The sequence below is a fragment of the Aquarana catesbeiana genome, linkage group LG09 (genome assembly GCF_042186555.1).
Source record: "Aquarana catesbeiana isolate 2022-GZ linkage group LG09, ASM4218655v1, whole genome shotgun sequence".
Taxonomy (NCBI): Eukaryota; Metazoa; Chordata; class Amphibia; order Anura; family Ranidae; genus Aquarana; species Aquarana catesbeiana.
Window position 1 is genome coordinate 1,968,767 of NC_133332.1, and position 21,009 is coordinate 1,989,775.

General features: G+C 51.7%; 1 protein-coding gene across 1 annotated transcript in view; it reads right to left on the reverse strand.

Annotated features, from left to right (window-relative positions):
* Window positions 1-7,919, reverse strand: part of MEIOSIN (meiosis initiator) — a 37,116-nt gene extending 29,197 nt beyond the window's left edge. Inside the window, exons 1-2 of the mRNA XM_073598056.1 lie at window positions 7,904-7,919; window positions 2,183-2,261 (exon numbers count right to left, since the gene is read on the reverse strand). Of these exons, the coding sequence (XP_073454157.1) occupies window positions 2,183-2,260 (78 nt within the window). The 5' untranslated portion in view covers window position 2,261; window positions 7,904-7,919. The remainder of the gene's footprint in view (window positions 1-2,182; window positions 2,262-7,903) is intronic.
* Window positions 7,920-21,009: the final 13,090 nt, after the last annotated feature.

Below are 21,009 nucleotides of genomic sequence, written 5' to 3' on the forward strand. Positions count from 1 at the left end.
AGGACCTGTCATCTCTTATTTCTATTACATGAGATCTCCATAAAGAGGACCTGTCATCTCTTATTTCTATTACATGAGATCTCCATAAAGAGGACCTGTCATCTCTTATTTCTATTACATGAGATCTCCATAAAGAGGACCTGTCATCTCTTATTTCTATTACATGAGATCTCTATAAAGAGGACCTGTCATCTCTTATTTCTATTACATGAGATCTCCATAAAGAGAACCTGTCATCTCTTATTTCTATTACATGAGATCTCCATAAAGAGGACCTGTCATCTCTTATTTCTATTACATGAGATCTCCATAAAGAGGACCTGTCATCTCTTATTTCTATTACATGATCTCTCCATAAAGAGGACCTGTCATCACTTATTTCTATTACATGAGATCTCTCTATAAAGAGGACCTGTCATCTCTTATTTCTATTACATGAGATCTCTCCATAAAGAGGACCTGTCATCTCTTATTTCTATTACATGAGATCTCCATAAAGAGGACCTGTCATCTCTTATTTCTATTACATGAGATCTCCATAAAGAGGACCTGTCATCTCTTATTTCTATTACATGAGATCTCTATAAAGAGGACCTGTCATCTCTTATTTCTATTACATGAGATGTTTACATGTCTTGTAATAGGAAAAAAAGTGATCAAAAAAAAATTAAAGGGACAGTGTAAAAATAAAATAAATAAGAGGAAAAAAAAAAAAAAAAAAAAATTTAAAGCACCCGACCCCCCAAAATTTGGGCTGAAATTTGACCTGAAGCGGTGAACCAGCATGCACCGGACCCCTGCTGTGCGACGGATGCGGTGAAGGTGTGAACCCAGCCTAAAGTGTATTTTTTTCCCCCCAAACAAAAATTGCGTTTAATAAATTAGTATTGCAACGACCGCCATTTTATTCTCTAGGGTTATATATAATGTTTAGGGGTTCTAAGTAATTTTCTAGCAAAAAATACTGATTGGTCAGAAAGTGGATACTATGGCTATAGGGCATGTCACCACCCGGGCGAGACCCCCGGCCAGAGAGCCCAGCAGGGTGTGGACTGGTGTAAACTGGTTGTGCCAACCCCAATTAAAGGGGAAGGTGAAGGATGTTGTCCCTGGCAAGATGACGCAGTGATTGGGTCCCAGGAGCTGCCATGGAGTTGAGGTTCCATACTTTAAGTGCGGAGAAGTCACGGGATCTTTACTTGCCCCGAGTCCGGAAAGGCTGCGGTGTCACATCGCACCTGAATCGCAGACGGTTCACACTGACAATTGTCATGTGGTCTGCTTTGATTGGTCACTGCAGTTACATGGTTCCGACAGCAGAGCGGTACACTGATCTGTGATGGCAGTAGAGGGAGGCGGCTTCATCCGAGGGAACTACAGGATCCCAAACTTCATACACTCTACTCTGACGTTGGGGCCCCACCTCCCTGCCCTATGACCCCTCCTCTCTGCCCTATGGCCCCGCCTCTCTGCTTTATGATCTTGCCTCTCTGCCCTATGACCCCTCCTCTCTGCCCTATGACCCCGCCTCTCTGCTTTATGATCTTGCCTCTCTGCCCTATGACCCCTCCTCTCTGCCCTATGATCCCGCCTCTCTGCCCTATGACCATGCCTCTCTGCCCTATGACCCAGTTTCTCTGCCCTATGACCTCGCCTCTCTGCCCTATGACCATGCCTCTCTGCCCTATGACCCCGCCTCCCTGCCCTATGACCCCGCCTCCCTGCCCTATGATCTCGCCTCCCTGCCCTATGATCTCGCCTCCCTGCCCTATGACCCCGCCTCTCTGCCCTATGACCCCGCCTCCCTACTCTATGACCATGCCTCTCTGTCCTATGACCCCGCCTCTCTGCCCTATGACCCCGCCTCTCTGCCCTATGACCCCGCCTCTCTGCCCTATGACCCCGCCTCCCTGCCCTATGACACCGCCTACCTGCCCTATGACACCGCCTCTCTGCCCTATGACACCGCCTCTCTGCCCTATGACACCGCCTCTCTGCCCTATGACCTCGCCTCTCTACCCCATCATCCTGCCTCTCTTTCCTATGACTCTATCCCTCTGCTCTGTCACCTTTATTTTATTTTTGCTAATGTGGACCTCCACCATCGCAATCATCCTCTGGGGGCCCGACATGACCTTCTGACTTCCATGTCAGGAAGGGGGAGGAGGGGAAGGGTAAATACCCGCATGCTGTGTTGGGGTCTCTGACCTCCCGGGAGGCTCCTCGCCAGATCTTCCATAGCCAGAGGAAGCTGCTTCATTCTGAAAGGAGGAAAACAAATTATTATCACACCGACCAATCCAGAGAGAGGGACCGCCCACCTACCAATGCCAGAGATAGGGATCACCCACCAATCTGGGAGAGAGGCCACCACCCATCTATCCCAGAGAAAGGGACCGCCCACCCACCAATCCAAAGAGAGGGACCACCCACCCACCAATACCAGAGAGATGGGCCGCCCACCCACCAATACCAAAGAAAGGGACCGCCCACCCACCAATACCAGAGAGAGGGACCGCCCACCCACCAATACCAGAGAGGGGGACCGCCCACCCACCAATACCAGAGAGGGGGACCGCCCACCCACCAATACCAGAGAGGGGGACCGCCCACCCACCAATACCAGAGAGAGGGACCGCCCACCCACCAATACCAGAGAGAAGGACCGCCCACCCACCAATCAAGAGAGAGGGACCGCCCACCCACCAATACCAGAGAGAGGGACCGCCCACCCACCAATACCAGAGAGAAGGACCGCCCACCCATCAATACCAGAGAGGGGGACCGCCCACCATCAATACCAGAGAGAGGGACCGCCCACCCACCAATACCAGAGCGAGGGACCGCCCACCCACCAATACCAGAGAGAGGGACCGCCCACCCACCAATATCAGACAGAAGGACCGCCCACCAATACCAGAGAGAGGGAGCGCCCACCCACCAATACCAGAGAGAGGGAGCGCCCACCCACCAATACCAGAGAGAGGGAGCGCCCACCCACCAATACCAGAGAGGGGGACCGCCCACCCACCAATACCAGAGAGAGGGACCACCCACCCACCAATACCAGAGAGAGGGACCGCCCACCCACCAATACCAGAGAGAGGGACCGCCCACCCACCAATACCAGAGAGAGGGACCGCCCACCCACCAATACCAGAGAGAGGGACCGCCCACCCACCAATACCAGAGAGAGGGACCGCCCACCAATACCAGCTGGAGCGACCACCCACCAATACCACAGAGAGGGACCGCCCACCCACCAATCCAGAGAGAGGGACCGCCCACCAATACCAGCTAGAGGGACCACCCACCAATACCTGAGAGAGGGACCGCCCACCAATACCAGAGAGAGGGACCGCCCACCAATACCAGAGAGAGGGACCGCCCACCAATACCAGCTAGAGGGACCACCCACCAATAACTGAGAGAGGGACCACCCACCAATACCAGAGATAGGGACCGCCCACTCACCGATACCAGAGAGAGGGACCGCCCACCCACCAGAGAGAGGGACCGCCCATCCACCAGAGAGAGGGACCGCCCATCCACCAGAGAGAGGAACCGCCCATCCACCAATACCAGAGAGATGGATCGCCCACCCACTAATAATGGAGAGGGACAGCCTACCCACCAATATCAGACAGAAGGACCGCCCACCAATACCAGAGAGAGGGACCGCCCACCCACCAATACCAGAGAGAGGGACCGCCCACCCACCAATACCACAGAGAGGGACCGCCTACCAATACCAGCTAGAGGGACCACCCACCAATACCTGAGAGAGGGACCACCCACCAATACCAGAGAGAGAGACCGCCCACCAATACCTGAGAGAGAGACCGCCCACCAATACCACAGAGAGGGACCGCCCACCAATAATAGCTAGAGGGACCACCCACAATACCTGAGAGAGGGACCGCTCACCCACCAATAAGAGAGAGGGACCGCCTGACTACCAATACCAGAGAGAGGGACCGCCCACCCACCAATACCAGAGAGAGGGACCGCCCACCCACCAATACCAGCTAGAGGGACCGCCCACCCACCAATACCAGAGAGAGGGACCACCCACCAATACCAGAGAGAGGGACCGCCCACCCACCAATACCAGAGAGAGGGACCGCCCACCCACCGATACCAGAGAGAGGGGCCGCCCACCCACCGATACCTGAGAGAGGGACCGCCCACCCACCAATACCTGAGAGAGGGACCGCCCACCCACCAATACCAGAGAGAGGGACCGCCCACCCACCAATACCAGAGAGAGGGACCGCCCACCCACCAATACCAGAGAGAGGGACCGCCCACCCACCAATACCAGAGAGAGGGACCGCCCACCCACCAATACCAGAGAGAGGGGCCGCCTACCCACCAATACCAGAGAGAGGGACCGCCCACCCACCAATACCAGAGAGAGGGACCGCCCACCATCAATACCAGAGAAAGGGACTGCCCACCCACCAATAAGAGAGAAGGACCGCCCACCCACCAATACCAGAGAGAGGGACCGCCCACCCACCAATAAGAGAGAAGGACCGCCCACCCACCAATACCAGAGAGGGACCGCCCACCCACCAATACCAGAGAGGGACCGCCCACCCACCAATACCAGAGAGGGGGACCGCCCACCCAACAATACCAGAGAGAGGGACCGCCCACCCACCAATACCAGAGAGAGGGACCGCCCACCCACCAATACCAGAGAGAGGGACCGCCCACTCACCAATCCAGAGAGAGGGACCACCCACCCATCAATACCAGAGAGAGGGACCGCCCACCCATCAATACCAGAGAGAGGGACCGCCCACCCATCAATACCAGAGAGAGGGACCGCCCACCCATCAATACCAGAGAGAGGGACCGCCCACCCACCAATACCAGAGAGAGGGACCGCCCACCCACCAATACCAGAGAGAGGGACCGCCCACCCACCAATACCAGAGAGAGGGACCGCCCACACACCAATACCAGAGAGGGACCGCCCACCCACCAATACCAGAGAGGGACCGCCCACCCACCAATACCAGAGAGGGACCGCCCACCCACCAATACCAGAGAAAGGGACCGCCCACCCACCAATACCAGAGAGAGGGACCGCCCACCCACCAATACCAGAGAAAGGGACCGCCCACCCACCAATACCAGAGAGAGGGACCGCCCACCCACCAATACCAGAGAGAGGGACCGCCCACCCACCAATACCAGAGAGAGGGACCGCCCACCCATCAATACCAGAGAAAGGGACTGCCCACCATCAATACCTGAGAGAGGGACCGCCCACCCACCAATACCAGAGAAAGGGACCGCCCACCCACCAATACCAGAGAGAGGGACCGCCCACCCACCAATACCAGAGAGAGGGACCGCCCACCCACCAATACCAGAGAGAGGGACCGCCCACCCATCAATACCAGAGAAAGGGACTGCCCACCATCAATACCTGAGAGAGGGACCGCCCACCCATCAATACCAGAGAGAGGGACCGCCCACCCATCAATACCAGAGAGAGGGACCGCCCACCCACCAATACCAGCTAGAGGGACCGCCCACCCACCAATACCAGAGAGGGGGACCGCCCACCCAACAATACCAGAGAGAGGGACCGCCCACCATCAATACCAGAGAGGGACCGCCCACCCACCAATACCAGAGAGAGGGACCGCCCACCCACCAATACCAGAGAGAGGGACCGCCCACCCACCAATACCAGAGAGAGGGACCGCCCACCCACCAATACCAGAGAGAGGGACCGCCCACCCAACAATACCAGAGAGAGGGACCGCCCACCCACCAATACCAGAGAGAGGGACCGCCCACCCACCAATACCAGAGAGGGACCGCCCACCCACCAATACCAGAGAGAGGGACCGCCCACCCACCAATACCAGAGAGAGGGACCGCCCACCCACCAATAAGAGAGAAGGACCGCCCACCCACCAATAAGAGAGAAGGACCGCCCACCCATCAATACCAGAGAGAGGGACCGCCCACCCACCAATAAGAGAGAAGGACCGCCCACCCATCAATACCAGAGAGAGGGACCCGCCCACCCACCAATAAGAGAGAAGGACCGCCCACCCACAATACTAGAGAGAGGGACCGCCCTCCTCACACAGGGCCCCTCAACCATAGTGACCGCTCCCCCACCTTACATAGGGGCCCCTCCCCCACCTCACACAGGACCCCTCCCCCACCTCACACAGGACCCCTCCCATAGTGACCCCTCCCCCACCTCACACAGGACCCCTCCCCCACCTTACACAGGGCCCTCCCCATAGTGACCCCTCCCCCACCTCACACAGGACCCCTCCCCCAAAGTGACCCCTCCCCCACCTCACACAGGGCCCCTCCCCATAGTGGACCCCTCCCCCAAAGTGACCCCTCCCCACCTCACACAGGGCCCCTCCCATAGTGACCCCTCCCCCACCTCACACAGGGCCCCTCCCCCACCTCACACAGGGCCCCTCCCCATAGTGACCCCTCCCCCACCTCACACAGGGCCCCTCCCCCACCTCACACAGGGCCCCTCCACCATAGTGACCCCTCCCCCACCTCACACAGGACCCCTCCCCATAGTGACCCCTCCCCCACCTCACACAGGACCCCTCCCATAGTGACCCCTCCCCCACCTCACACAGTGCCCCTCCCCATAGTGACCCCTCCCCCACCTCAAAAAGGGGCCCCTCCCCATAGTGACCCCTCCCCCACCTCACACAGGACCCTCCCCCAAAGTGACCCCTCCCCCACCTCACACAGGACCCCTCCCCATAGTGACCCCTCCCCCACCTAACACAGTGCCCCTCCCCCACCTCACACAGGACCCCTCCCCATAGTGACCCCTCCCCCACCTCACACAGGGCCCCTCCCCCATAGTGACCCCTCCCCACCTCACACAGGACCCCTCCCCATAGTGACCCCTCCCCCACCTCACACAGGGCCCCTCCCATAGTGACCCCTCCCCCACCTCACACAGGGCCCCTCCCCCACCTCACACAGGGCCCCTCCCCATAGTGACCCCTCCTCCACCTCACACAGGACCCCTCCCCCAAAGTGACCCCTCCCCCACCTCACACAGGGCCCCTCCCATAGTGACCCCTCCCCCAAAGTGACCCCTCCCCCACCTCACACAGGGCCCCTCCCCATAGTGACCCCTCCCCCACCTCACACAGGGCCCCTCCCCCACCTCACACAGGGCCCCTCCCCATAGTGACCCCTCCCCCACCTCACACAGGGCCCCTCCCCCACCTCACACAGGGCCCCTCCACCATAGTGACCCCTCCCCCACCTCACACAGGGCCCCTCCCCCACCTCACACAGGACCCCTCCCCATAGTGACCCCTCCCCACCTCACACAGGACCCTCCCCATAGTGACCCCTCCCCCACCTCACACAGTGCCCCTCCCCATAGTGACCCCTCCCCCACCTCAAAAAGGGGCCCCTCCCCATAGTGACCCCTCCCCCACCTCACACAGGACCCCTCCCCCAAAGTGACCCCTCCCCCACCTCACACAGGACCCCTCCCCATAGTGACCCCTCCCCCACCTCACACAGGGCCCCTCCCCCATAGTGACCCCTCCCCCACCTCACACAGGGCCCCTCCCCATAGTGACCCCTCCCCCACCTCACACAGGGCCCCTCCCCATAGTGACCCCTCCCCCACCTCACACAGGGCCCCTCCCCATAGTGACCCCTCCCCCACCTCACACAGGGCCCCTCCCCATAGTGACCCTCCCCCACCTCACACAGGGCCCCTCCCCCACCTCACACAGGACCCCTCCCCATAGTGACCCCTCCCCCACCTCACACAGGGCCCCTCCCCATAGTGACCCCTCCCCCACCTCACACAGGACCCCTCCCCATAGTGACCCCTCCCCCACCTCACACAGGACCCCTCCCCCACCTCACACAGGGGCCCCTCCCCCATAGTGACCCCTCCCCCACCTCACACAGGACCCCTCCCCCACCTCACACAGGGGCCCCTCCCCCATAGTGACCCCTCCCCCACCTCACACAGGGGCCCCTCCGGTTTCTTCTCTCAGCGGAGACGTTGAACGGAACGGCGGCCCCGCCCCCTCAGTTATCCGGACTTCCTTTTCCCTGATTGGACCAAATGAACTCCTCACACCTCTCCACCAATCAGGATGTTCATGGGGGCAGTGGGCGGAGAGAATTGTATTTATGTGGAGGAATTCATGAACCCCGCCCCCTCCTGAATGGTTCCTCCCCCCGTTGAGCTCTGTGGGGTCATTCCAATGATAACACGGACATCACTCCTCCCCCTGGGCGGGGCCCCGCCTGTCACTCACTCTGGTACATCAACTCTCGCTGATTGGGAGATGGGCTGTCGCTAGGCTATACCTTCCGCCAATCACAGATCAGTACCCAGCCGGGCCCCGCCCCCTCCCTGTTCCTTCCTGTGCCTGGAGGCGAAAATGTCCCTGGAAAGGACCACTCCCCCTCCAAACCTGACAGCCAATCACAGTCCAGGAACACCTGCTCTGACCAATCAGACTTTGGGATCAGAATCTGTTATAGAGAGCCAATCGGGTGCCAGGAATACCAAGTGTGACCAATCAGAGTCTAGAAAAGAGCCAATCAGGAGCCAAGAAAACCAAATATAACTAATCAGAGTCCAGGAACACCGCGTGTCACTGGGCAAAGTCCAGGAAAGAGCCAATCAGGACTCAGAATCACTGAGTATAAGAGATGAGAGTCCAGAAATACTTTATATGAGCATCAGAATCCGGGAAAGAGCCAATCAGGAGCCAGGAAAATCAAATATGACATCAGAGTCCAGAACACGGCGTGTCACCAATCAGAGTCCAGGAACACCTCGTGTCACCAATCAGAGTCCAGGAACACCTCGTGTCACCAATCAGAGTCCAGGAACACCTCATGTCTCCAATCAGAGTCCAGGAACACCTCGTGTCACCAATCAGAGTCCAGGAACACGGCGTGTCACCAATCAGAGTCCAGGAACACCTCGTGTCACCAATCAGAGTCCAGGAACACGGCGTGTCACCAATCAGAGTCCAGGAACACCTCGTGTCACCAATCAGAGTCCAGGAACACGGCGTGTCACCAATCAGAGTCCAGGAACACCTCATGTCTCCAATCAGAGTCCAGGAACACCTCATGTCTCCAATCAGAGTCCAGGAAACCTCATGTCTCCAATCAGAGTCCAGGAACACCTCGTGTCACCAATCAGAGTCCAGGAACACGGCGTGTCTCCAATCAGAGTCCAGGAACACCTCGTGTCACCAATCAGAGTCCAGGAACACGGCGTGTCACCAATCAGAGTCCAGGAACACCTCGTGTCACCAATCAGAGTCCAGGAACACCTCGTGTCACCAATCAGAGTCCAGGAACACGGCGTGTCACCAATCAGAGTCCAGGAACACCTCGTGTCTCCAATCAGAGTCCAGGAACACGGGCGTGTCACCAATCAGAGTCCAGGAACACCTCGTGTCACCAATCAGAGTCCAGGAACACGGCGTGTCTCCAATCAGAGTCCAGGAACACCTCGTGTCTCCAATCAGAGTCCAGGAACACCTCGTGTCACCAATCAGAGTCCAGGAACACGGCGTGTCACCAATCAGAGTCCAGGAACACGGCGTGTCACCAATGAGAGTCCAGGAACACGGCGTGTCACCAATGAGAGTCCAGGAACACGGCGTGTCACCAATGAGAGTCCAGGAACACGGCGTGTCACCAATCAGAGTCCAGGAACACCTCGTGTCACCAATCAGAGTCCAGGAACACCTCGTGTCACCAATCAGAGTCCAGGAACACCTCATGTCACCAATCAGAGTCCAGGAACACCTCGTGTCCCCAATCAGAGTCCAGGAACACGGCGTGTCACCAATCAGAGTCCAGGAACACCTCGTGTCTCCAATCAGAGTCCAGGAACACCTCGTGTCACCAATCAGAGTCCAGGAACACCTCGTGTCTCCAATCAGAGTCCAGGAACACCTCGTGTCTCCAATCAGAGTCCAGGAACACCTCGTGTCACCAATCAGAGTCCAGGAACACGGCGTGTCACCAATCAGAGTCCAGGAACACGGCGTGTCACCAATCAGAGTCCAGGAACACCTCGTGTCACCAATCAGAGTCCAGAACACCTCATGTCACCAATCAGAGTCCAGGAACACCTCGTGTCCCCAATCAGAGTCCAGGAACACGGCGTGTCACCAATCAGAGTCCAGGAACACCTCGTGTCTCCAATCAGAGTCCAGGAACACCTTGTGTCACCAATCAGAGTCCAGGAACACCTCGTGTCTCCAATCAGAGTCCAGGAACACCTCGTGTCACCAATCAGAGTCCAGGAACACCTCGTGTCACCAATCAGAGTCCAGGAACACGGCGTGTCACCAATCAGAGTCCAGGAACACGGCGTGTCACCAATCAGAGTCCAGGAACACCTCATGTCACCAATCAGAGTCCAGGAACACCTCATGTCACCAATCAGAGTCCAGGAACACCTCGTGTCACCAATCAGAGTCCAGGAACACGGCGTGTCACCAATCAGAGTCCAGGAACACGGCGTGTCACCAATCAGAGTCCAGGAACACCTCGTGTCACCAATCAGAGTCCAGGAACACCTCGTGTCTCCAATCAGAGTCCAGGAACACCTCAATGTCACCAATCAGAGTCCAGGAACACTCGTGTCACCAATCAGAGTCCAGGAACACGGCGTGTCACCAATCAGAGTCCAGGAACACGGCGTGTCACCAATCAGAGTCCAGGAACACCTCGTGTCACCAATCAGAGTCCAGGAACACCTCGTGTCTCCAATCAGAGTCCAGGAACACGGCGTGTCTCCAATCAGAGTCCAGGAACACGGCGTGTCTCCAATCAGAGTCAGGAACACGGCGTGTCACCAATCAGAGTCCAGGAACACCTCGTGTCTCCAATCAGAGTCCAGGAACACCTCGTGTCTCCAATCAGAGTCCAGGAACACCTCGTGTCTCCAATCAGAGTCCAGGAACACCTCGTGTCACCAATCAGAGTCCAGGAACACCTCGTGTCACCAATCAGAGTCCAGGAACACGGCGTGTCACCAATCAGAGTCCAGGAACACGGCGTGTCACCAATCAGAGTCCAGGAACACGGCGTGTCACCAATCAGAGTCCAGGAACACGGCGTGTCACCAATCAGAGTCCAGGAACACCTCGTGTCACCAATCAGAGTCCAGGAACACCTCGTGTCACCAATCAGAGTCCAGGAACACCTCGTGTCACCAATGAGAGTCCAGGAACACGGCGTGTCACCAATGAGAGTCCAGGAACACGGCGTGTCACCAATGAGAGTCCAGGAACACCTCGTGTCACCAATGAGAGTCCAGGAACACGGCGTGTCACCAATGAGAGTCCAGGAACACGGCGTGTCACCAATGAGAGTCCAGGAACACGGCGTGTCACCAATGAGAGTCCAGGAACACGGCGTGTCACCAATGAGAGTCCAGGAACACGGCGTGTCACCAATGAGAGTCCAGGAACACGGCGTGTCACCAATGAGAGTCCAGGAACACCTCGTGTCACCAATGAGAGTCCAGGAACACCTCGTGTCCCCAATCAGAGTCCAGGAACACCTCGTGTCCCCAATCAGAGTCCAGGAACACGGCGTGTCACCAATCAGAGTCCAGGAACACCTCGTGTCACCAATCAGAGTCCAGGAACACCTCGTGTCACCAATCAGAGTCCAGGAACACCTCGTGTCACCAATCAGAGTCCAGGAACACGGCGTGTCACCAATCAGAGTCCAGGAACACGGCGTGTCACCAATCAGAGTCCAGGAACACGGCGTGTCACCAATCAGAGTCCAGGAACACGGCGTGTCTCCAATCAGAGTCCAGGAACACGGCGTGTCTCCAATCAGAGTCCAGGAACACGGCGTGTCTCCAATCAGAGTCCAGGAACACGGCGTGTCACCAATGAGAGTCCAGGAACACGGCGTGTCACCAATGAGAGTCCAGGAACACCTCGTGTCACCAATGAGAGTCCAGGAACACGGCGTGTCACTAATGAGAGTCCAGGAACACGGCGTGTCACCAATGAGAGTCCAGGAACACGGCGTGTCACCAATGAGAGTCCAGGAACACGGCGTGTCACCAATGAGAGTCCAGGAACACAGCGTGTCACCAATGAGAGTCCAGGAACACGGCGTGTCACCAATCAGAGTCCAGGAACACCTCGTGTCACCAATCAGAGTCCAGGAACACCTCGTGTCACCAATGAGAGTCCAGGAACACCTCGTGTCACCAATGAGAGTCCAGGAACACGGCGTGTCACCAATGAGAGTCCAGGAACACGGCGTGTCACCAATGAGAGTCCAGGAACACGGCGTGTCACCAATGAGAGTCCAGGAACACGGCGTGTCACCAATGAGAGTCCAGGAACACGGCGTGTCACCAATGAGAGTCCAGGAACACGGCGTGTCACCAATGAGAGTCCAGGAACACGGCGTGTCACCAATGAGAGTCCAGGAACACGGCGTGTCACCAATGAGAGTCCAGGAACACGGCGTGTCACCAATCAGAGTCCAGGAACACCTCGTGTCACCAATCAGAGTCCAGGAACACCTCGTGTCCCCAATCAGAGTCCAGGAACACCTCGTGTCCCCAATCAGAGTCCAGGAACACGGCGTGTCACCAATCAGAGTCCAGGAACACCTCGTGTCACCAATCAGAGTCCAGGAACACCTCATGTCACCAATCAGAGTCCAGGAACACCTCGTGTCACCAATCAGAGTCCAGGAACACGGCGTGTCACCAATCAGAGTCCAGGAACACGGCGTGTCACCAATCAGAGTCCAGGAACACGGCGTGTCACCAATCAGAGTCCAGGAACACGGCGTGTCTCCAATCAGAGTCCAGGAACACGGCGTGTCTCCAATCAGAGTCCAGGAACACGGCGTGTCTCCAATCAGAGTCCAGGAACACGGCGTGTCTCCAATCAGAGTCCAGGAACACCTCGTGTCTCCAATCAGAGTCCAGGAACACCTCGTGTCTCCAATCAGAGTCCAGGAACACCTCGTGTCACCAATCAGAGTCCAGGAACACCTCGTGTCACCAATCAGAGTCCAGGAACACGGCGTGTCACCAATCAGAGTCCAGGAACACGGCGTGTCACCAATCAGAGTCCAGGAACACCTCGTGTCACCAATCAGAGTCCAGGAACACCTCGTGTCACCAATGAGAGTCCAGGAACACGGCGTGTCACCAATGAGAGTCCAGGAACACGGCGTGTCACCAATGAGAGTCCAGGAACACGGCGTGTCACCAATGAGAGTCCAGGAACACGGCGTGTCACCAATGAGAGTCCAGGAACACGGCGTGTCACCAATGAGAGTCCAGGAACACGGCGTGTCACCAATGAGAGTCCAGGAACACGGCGTGTCACCAATGAGAGTCCAGGAACACCTCGTGTCACCAATCAGAGTCCAGGAACACGGCGTGTCACCAATCAGAGTCCAGGAACACGGCGTGTCACCAATCAGAGTCCAGGAACACGGCGTGTCACCAATCAGAGTCCAGGAACACGGCGTGTCTCCAATCAGAGTCCAGGAACACGGCGTGTCACCAATCAGAGTCCAGGAACACGGCGTGTCACCAATCAGAGTCCAGGAACACCTCGTGTCACCAATCAGAGTCCAGGAACACGGCGTGTCTCCAATCAGAGTCCAGGAACACCTCGTGTCACCAATCAGAGTCCAGGAACACCTCGTGTCACCAATCAGAGTCCAGGAACACGGCGTGTCACCAATCAGAGTCCAGGAACACAGCGTGTCACCAATCAGAGTCCAGGAACACAGCGTGTCACCAATCAGAGTCCAGGAACACGGCGTGTCACCAATCAGAGTCCAGGAACACCTCGTGTCACCAATCAGAGTCCAGGAACACCTCGTGTCACCAATCAGAGTCCAGGAACACCTCGTGTCACCAATCAGAGTCCAGGAACACCTCGTGTCACCAATCAGAGTCCAGGAACACGGCGTGTCACCAATCAGAGTCCAGGAACACGGCGTGTCACCAATCAGAGTCCAGGAACACGGCGTGTCACCAATCAGAGTCCAGGAACACGGCGTGTCACCAATCAGAGTCCAGGAACACCTCATGTCACCAATCAGAGTCCAGGAACACGGCGTGTCACCAATCAGAGTCCAGGAACACGGCGTGTCTCCAATCAGAGTCCAGGAACACCTCATGTCTCCAATCAGAGTCCAGGAACACGGCGTGTCACCAATCAGAGTCCAGGAACACCTCATGTCTCCAATCAGAGTCCAGGAACACGGCGTGTCACCAATCAGAGTCCAGGAACACCTCGTGTCACCAATCAGAGTCCAGGAACACGGCGTGTCACCAATCAGAGTCCAGGAACACGGCGTGTCTCCAATCAGAGTCCAGGAACACCTCATGTCTCCAATCAGAGTCCAGGAACACGGCGTGTCACCAATCAGAGTCCAGGAACACGGCGTGTCACCAATCAGAGTCCAGGAACACCTCGTGTCACCAATCAGAGTCCAGGAACACCTCGTGTCACCAATCAGAGTCCAGGAACACCTCGTGTCACCAATCAGAGTCCAGGAACACCTCGTGTCACCAATCAGAGTCCAGGAACACCTCGTGTCACCAATCAGAGTCCAGGAACACGGCGTGTCACCAATCAGAGTCCAGGAACACCTCGTGTCACCAATCAGAGTCCAGGAACACCTCGTGTCTCCAATCAGAGTCCAGGAACACGGCGTGTCTCCAATCAGAGTCCAGGAACACGGCGTGTCTCCAATCAGAGTCCAGGAACACCTCATGTCACCAATCAGAGTCCAGGAACACCTCGTGTCTCCAATCAGAGTCCAGGAACACCTCGTGTCTCCAATCAGAGTCCAGGAACACGGCGTGTCTCCAATCAGAGTCCAGGAACACCTCATGTCACCAATCAGAGTCCAGAAACACCTCGTGTCACCAATCAGAGTCCAGGAACACCGCGTGTCACCAATTCACCGATCATCCTGAAACAGAGCCAATCGGGAGCCTTGGACACCTCCTACACCTAATCGTACAATATAATATATATCTGTAGGGGCAGATAATGTTACACTATAATATCCCCAGGTGGCAGATAATGTTACAATATAAGAGTATATTATCCCGGAGGAGGGGGCAGATAATGTTACAATATAAGAGTATAATATCCGGAGGGGGCAGATAATGTTACAATATAAGAGTATAATATCCAGAGGGGCAAATAATGTTACAATATAAGAGTATAATATCCGGAGGGGGGGCAGATAATGTTACAATATAATGTCCGGGGGAGGGGGCAGATAATGTTACAATATAATGTCCGGAGTAGGGGCAGATAATATTACAATATAAGAGTATAATATCCAGAGGGGCAGATAATGTTACAATATAAGAGTATAATATCCGGAGGGGGGGCAGATAATGTTACAATAAAAGAGTATAATATCCAAAGGGGGTTGATAATGTTACAATATAAGAGTATAATATCCAGAGGGGCAGATAATGTTACAATATAAGAGTATAATATCCAGAGGGGCAGATAATGTTACAATATAAGAGTATAATATCCGGAGGGGGGTTGATAATGTTACAATATAAGAGTATAATATCCAGAGGGGCAGATAATGTTACAATATAATGTCCGGGGGAGGGGGCAGATAATGTTACAATATAATGTCCGGGGGAGGGGGCAGATAATGTTACAATATAATGTCCGGAGGAGGGGGCAGATAATGTTACAATATAATGTCCGGAGTAGGGGGCAGATAATGTTACAATATAAGAGTATAATATCCGGAGGGGCAGATAATGTTACAATATAAGATTATAATTTCCGGAGGAGGGGGCAGATAATGTTACAATATAAGAGTATAATATCCGGAGGAGGGGGCAGATAATGTTACAATATAATGTCCGGAGGAGGGGGCAGATAATGTTACAATATAATGTCCAGGGGAGGGGGCAGATAATGTCCGGGGGAGGAGGCAGATAATGTTACAATATAAGAGTATAATATCCAGAGGGGGCAGATAATGTTACAATATAAGAGTATAATATCCAAAGGGGGCAGATAATGTTACAATATAAGAGTATAATGTCCGGAGGGGCAGATAATGTTACAATATAAGAGTATAATATCCGGAGGGGGGGCAGATAATGTTACAATATAATGTCCGGGGGAGGGGGCAGATAATGTTACAATATAATGTCCGGAGGAGGGGGCAGATAATGTTACAATATAATGTCCGGAGTAGGGGGCAGATAATATTACAATATAAGAGTATAATATCCAGAGGGGCAGATAATGTTACAATATAAGAGTATAATATCCGGAGGGGGGGCAGATAATGTTACAATATAAGAGTATAATATCCAAAGGGGGTTGATAATGTTACAATATAAGAGTATAATATCCAGAGGGGCAGATAATGTTACAATATAAGAGTATAATATCCAGAGGGGCAGATAATGTTACAATATAAGAGTATAATATTCGGAGGGGGGTTGATAATGTTACAATATAAGAGTATAATATCCGGAGGGGCAGATAATGTTACAATATAAGAGTATAATGTCCGGAGGGGCAGATAATGTTACAATATAAGATTATAATTTCCGGAGGAGGGGGCAGATAATGTTACAATATAAGATTATAATTTCCGGAGGAGGGGGCAGATAATGTTACAATATAAGATTATAATTTCCGGAGGAGGGGGCAGATAATGTTACAATATAATGTCCGGGGGAGGGGGCAGATAATGTTACAATATAATGTCCGGAGGAGGGGGCAGATAATGTTACATTATAATGTCCGGGGGAGGGGGCAGATAATGTTACAATATAATATCCAGAGGAGGGGGCAGATAATGTTACATTATAATGTCCGGGGGAGGGGGCAGATAATGTTACAATATAATGTCCGGGGGAGGGGGCAGATAATGTTACAATATAAGAGTATAATATCCAGAGGGGGGGCAGATAATGTTACAATATAAGAGTATAATATCCGGAGGAGGGGGCAGATAATGTTATAATATAAGAGTATAATATCCGGAGGGGGGCAGATAATGTTACAATATAAGAGTATAATATCCGGAGGGGCAGATAATGTTATAATATAATGTCCGGAGGAGGAGGCAGATAATGTTATAATATAATATCCGGAGGAGGGGGCAGATAATGTTATAATATAATATCCGGAGGAGGGGGCAGATAATGTTACAATATAATGTCCGGGGGAGGGGGCAGATAATGTTACAATATAATGTCCGGAGGAGGGGGCAGATAATGTTACAATATAAGAGTATAATATCCGGAGGGGAAGATAATGTTACAATATAAGAGTATAATATCCAGAGGGGGGCAGATAATGTTATAATATAAGAGTATAATATCCGGAGGAGGGGGCAGATAATGTTATAATATAAGAGTATAATAACCAGAGGGGCAGATAATGTTACAATATAAGAGTATATTATCCGGAGGGGCAAATAATGTTACAATATAAGAGTATAATAACCAGAGGGGCAGATAATGTTACAATATAAGAGTATAATAACCAGAGGGGCAGATAATGTTACAATATAAGAGTATAATATCCGGAGGAGGGGGCAGATAATGTTACAATATAAGAGTATAATAACCAGAGGGGCAGATAATGTTACAATATAAAAGTATAATAACCAGAGGGGCAGATAATGTTACAATATAAGAGTATAATATCCGGAGGGGCAGATAATGTTACAATATAAGAGTATAATATCCGGAGGGGGGGCAGATAATGTTACAATATAAGAGTATAATATCCAGAGGGGGCGGATAATGTTACAATATAAGAGTATAATATCCGGAGGGGCAGATAATGTTACAATATAAGAGTATAATATCCGGAGGGGGGGCAGATAATGTTACAATATAAGAGTATAATAACCAGAGGGGCAGATAATGTTACAATAAAAGAGTATAATATCCAAAGGGGGTTGATAATGTTACACTATAAGTGTATAATATCCAGAGGGGCAGATAATGTTACAATATAAGAGTATAATGTCCGGAGGGGCAGATAATGTTACAATATAAGAGTATAATATCCGGAGGGGGGGCAGATAATGTTACAATATAATGTCCGGGGGAGGGGGCAGATAATGTTACAATATAATGTCCGGAGGAGGGGGCAGATAATGTTACAATATAAGAGTATAATATCCGGAGGGGAAGATAATGTTACAATATAAGAGTATAATATCCAGAGGGGGGCAGATAATGTTATAATATAAGAGTATAATATCCGGAGGAGGGGGCAGATAATGTTATAATATAAGAGTATAATAACCAGAGGGGCAGATAATGTTACAATATAAGAGTATATTATCCGGAGGGGCAAATAATGTTACAATATAAGAGTATAATAACCAGAGGGGCAGATAATGTTACAATATAAGAGTATAATAACCAGAGGGGCAGATAATGTTACAATATAAGAGTATAATATCCGGAGGAGGGGGCAGATAATGTTACAATATAAGAGTATAATAACCAGAGGGGCAGATAATGTTACAATATAAAAGTATAATAACCAGAGGGGCAGATAATGTTACAATATAAGAGTATAATATCCGGAGGGGCAGATAATGTTACAATATAAGAGTATAATATCCGGAGGGGGGGCAGATAATGTTACAATATAAGAGTATAATATCCAGAGGGGGCGGATAATGTTACAATATAAGAGTATAATATCCAGAGGGGCAGATAATGTTACAATATAAGAGTATAATATCCGGAGGGGGGGCAGATAATGTTACAATATAAGAGTATAATAACCAGAGGGGCAGATAATGTTACAATAAAAGAGTATAATATCCAAAGGGGGTTGATAATGTTACACTATAAGTGTATAATATCCAGAGGGGCAGATAATGTTACAATATAAGAGTATAATATCAAAAGGGGGTTGATAATGTTACAATATAAGAGTATAATATCCAGAGGGGCAGATAATGTTACAATATAAGAGTATAATGTCCGGAGGGGCAGATAATGTTACAATATAAGAGTATAATATCCGGAGGGGGGGCAGATAATGTTACAATATAATGTCCGGGGGAGGGGGCAGATAATGTTACAATATAATGTCCGGAGGAGGGGGCAGATAATGTTACAATATAAGAGTATAATATCCGGAGGGGAAGATAATGTTACAATATAAGAGTGTAATATCCAGAGGGGGGCAGATAATGTTATAATATAAGAGTATAATATCCGGAGGGGCAGATAATGTTACAATATAAGAGTATAATATCCGGAGGGGGGCAGATAATGTTACAATATAAGAGTATAATATCCAGAGGGGCAGATAATGTTATAATATAAGAGTATAATATCCGGAGGAGGGGGCAGATAATGTTACAATATAAGAGTATAATATCCAGAGGAGGGGGTAGATAATGTTACAATATAATGTCCGGGGGAGGGGGCAGATAATGTTACAATATAATGTCCGGGGGAGGGGGCAGATAATGTTACAATATAATGTCCGGAGGAGGGGGGCAGATAATGTTACAATATAAGAGTATAATGTCCGGAGAAGGGGGCAGATAATGTTACAATATAAGAGTATAATATCCGGAGGAGGGGGCAGATAATGTTACAATATAAGAGTATAATATCTGGAGGAGGGGGCAGATAATGTTACAATATAAGAGTATAATGTCCAGGGGAGGGGGGCAGATAATGTTACAATATAAGAGTATAATATCCGGAGGGGCAGATAATGTTACAATATAAGAGTATAATATCCGGAGGGGCAGATAATGTTACAATATAAGAGTATAATATCCGGAGGGGCAGATAATGTTACAATATAAGAGTATAATATCCGGAGGGGCAGATAATGTTACAATATAATGTCCGGAGAAGGGGGCAGATAATGTTACAATATTAGAGTATAATGTCCGGGGGAGGGGGCAGATAATGTTACATTATAATATCCGGGGGAGGGGGCAGATAATGTTACAATATAATGTCCGGAGGAGGGGGCAGATAATTTACATTATAATATCCGGGGGAGGGGGCAGATAATGTTACAATATAATATCCAGGGGAGGGGGCAGATAATGTTACAATATTAGAGTATAATGTCCGGGGGTGGGGGCAGATAATGTTACAATATAATATCCAGGGGAGGGGGCAGATAATGTTACAATATAATGTCCGGGGGAGGGGGCAGATAATGTTACAATATAATGTCCGGGGGAGGGGGCAGATAATGTTACATTATAATATCCAGAGGAGGGGGCAGATAATGTTACAATATAATATCCGGAGAAGGGGGCAGATAATGTTACAATATTAGAGTATAATGTCCGGGGGAGGGGGCAGATAATGTTACATTATAATATCCGGGGGAGGGGGCAGATAATGTTACAATATAATGTCCGGAGAAGGGGGCAGATAATGTTACAATATTAGAGTATAATGTCCGGGGGAGGGGGCAGATAATGTTACATTATAATATCCGGGGGAGGGGGCAGATAATGTTACAATATAATGTCCGGAGAAGGGGGCAGATAATGTTACAATATTAGAGTATAATGTCCGGGGGAGGGGGCAGATAATGTTACAATATAATGTCCGGGGGTGGGGGCAGATAATGTTACAATATAATATCCAGAGGAGGGGGCAGATAATGTTCCAATATAATGTCCGGGGGAGGGGGCAGATAATGTTACATTATAATGTCCGGGGGTTGGGGCAGATAATGTTACAATATAATGTCCGGGGGAGGGGGCAGATAATGTTACATTATAATGTCCGGGGGAGGGGGCAGATAATGTTACATTATAATATCCGGGGGTTGGGGCAGATAATGTTACATTATAATATCCGGGGGTTAGGGCAGATAATGTTACATTATAATGTCCGGGGGTTGGGGCAGATAATGTTACAATATAATGTCCGGGGGAGGGGGCAGATAATGTTACATT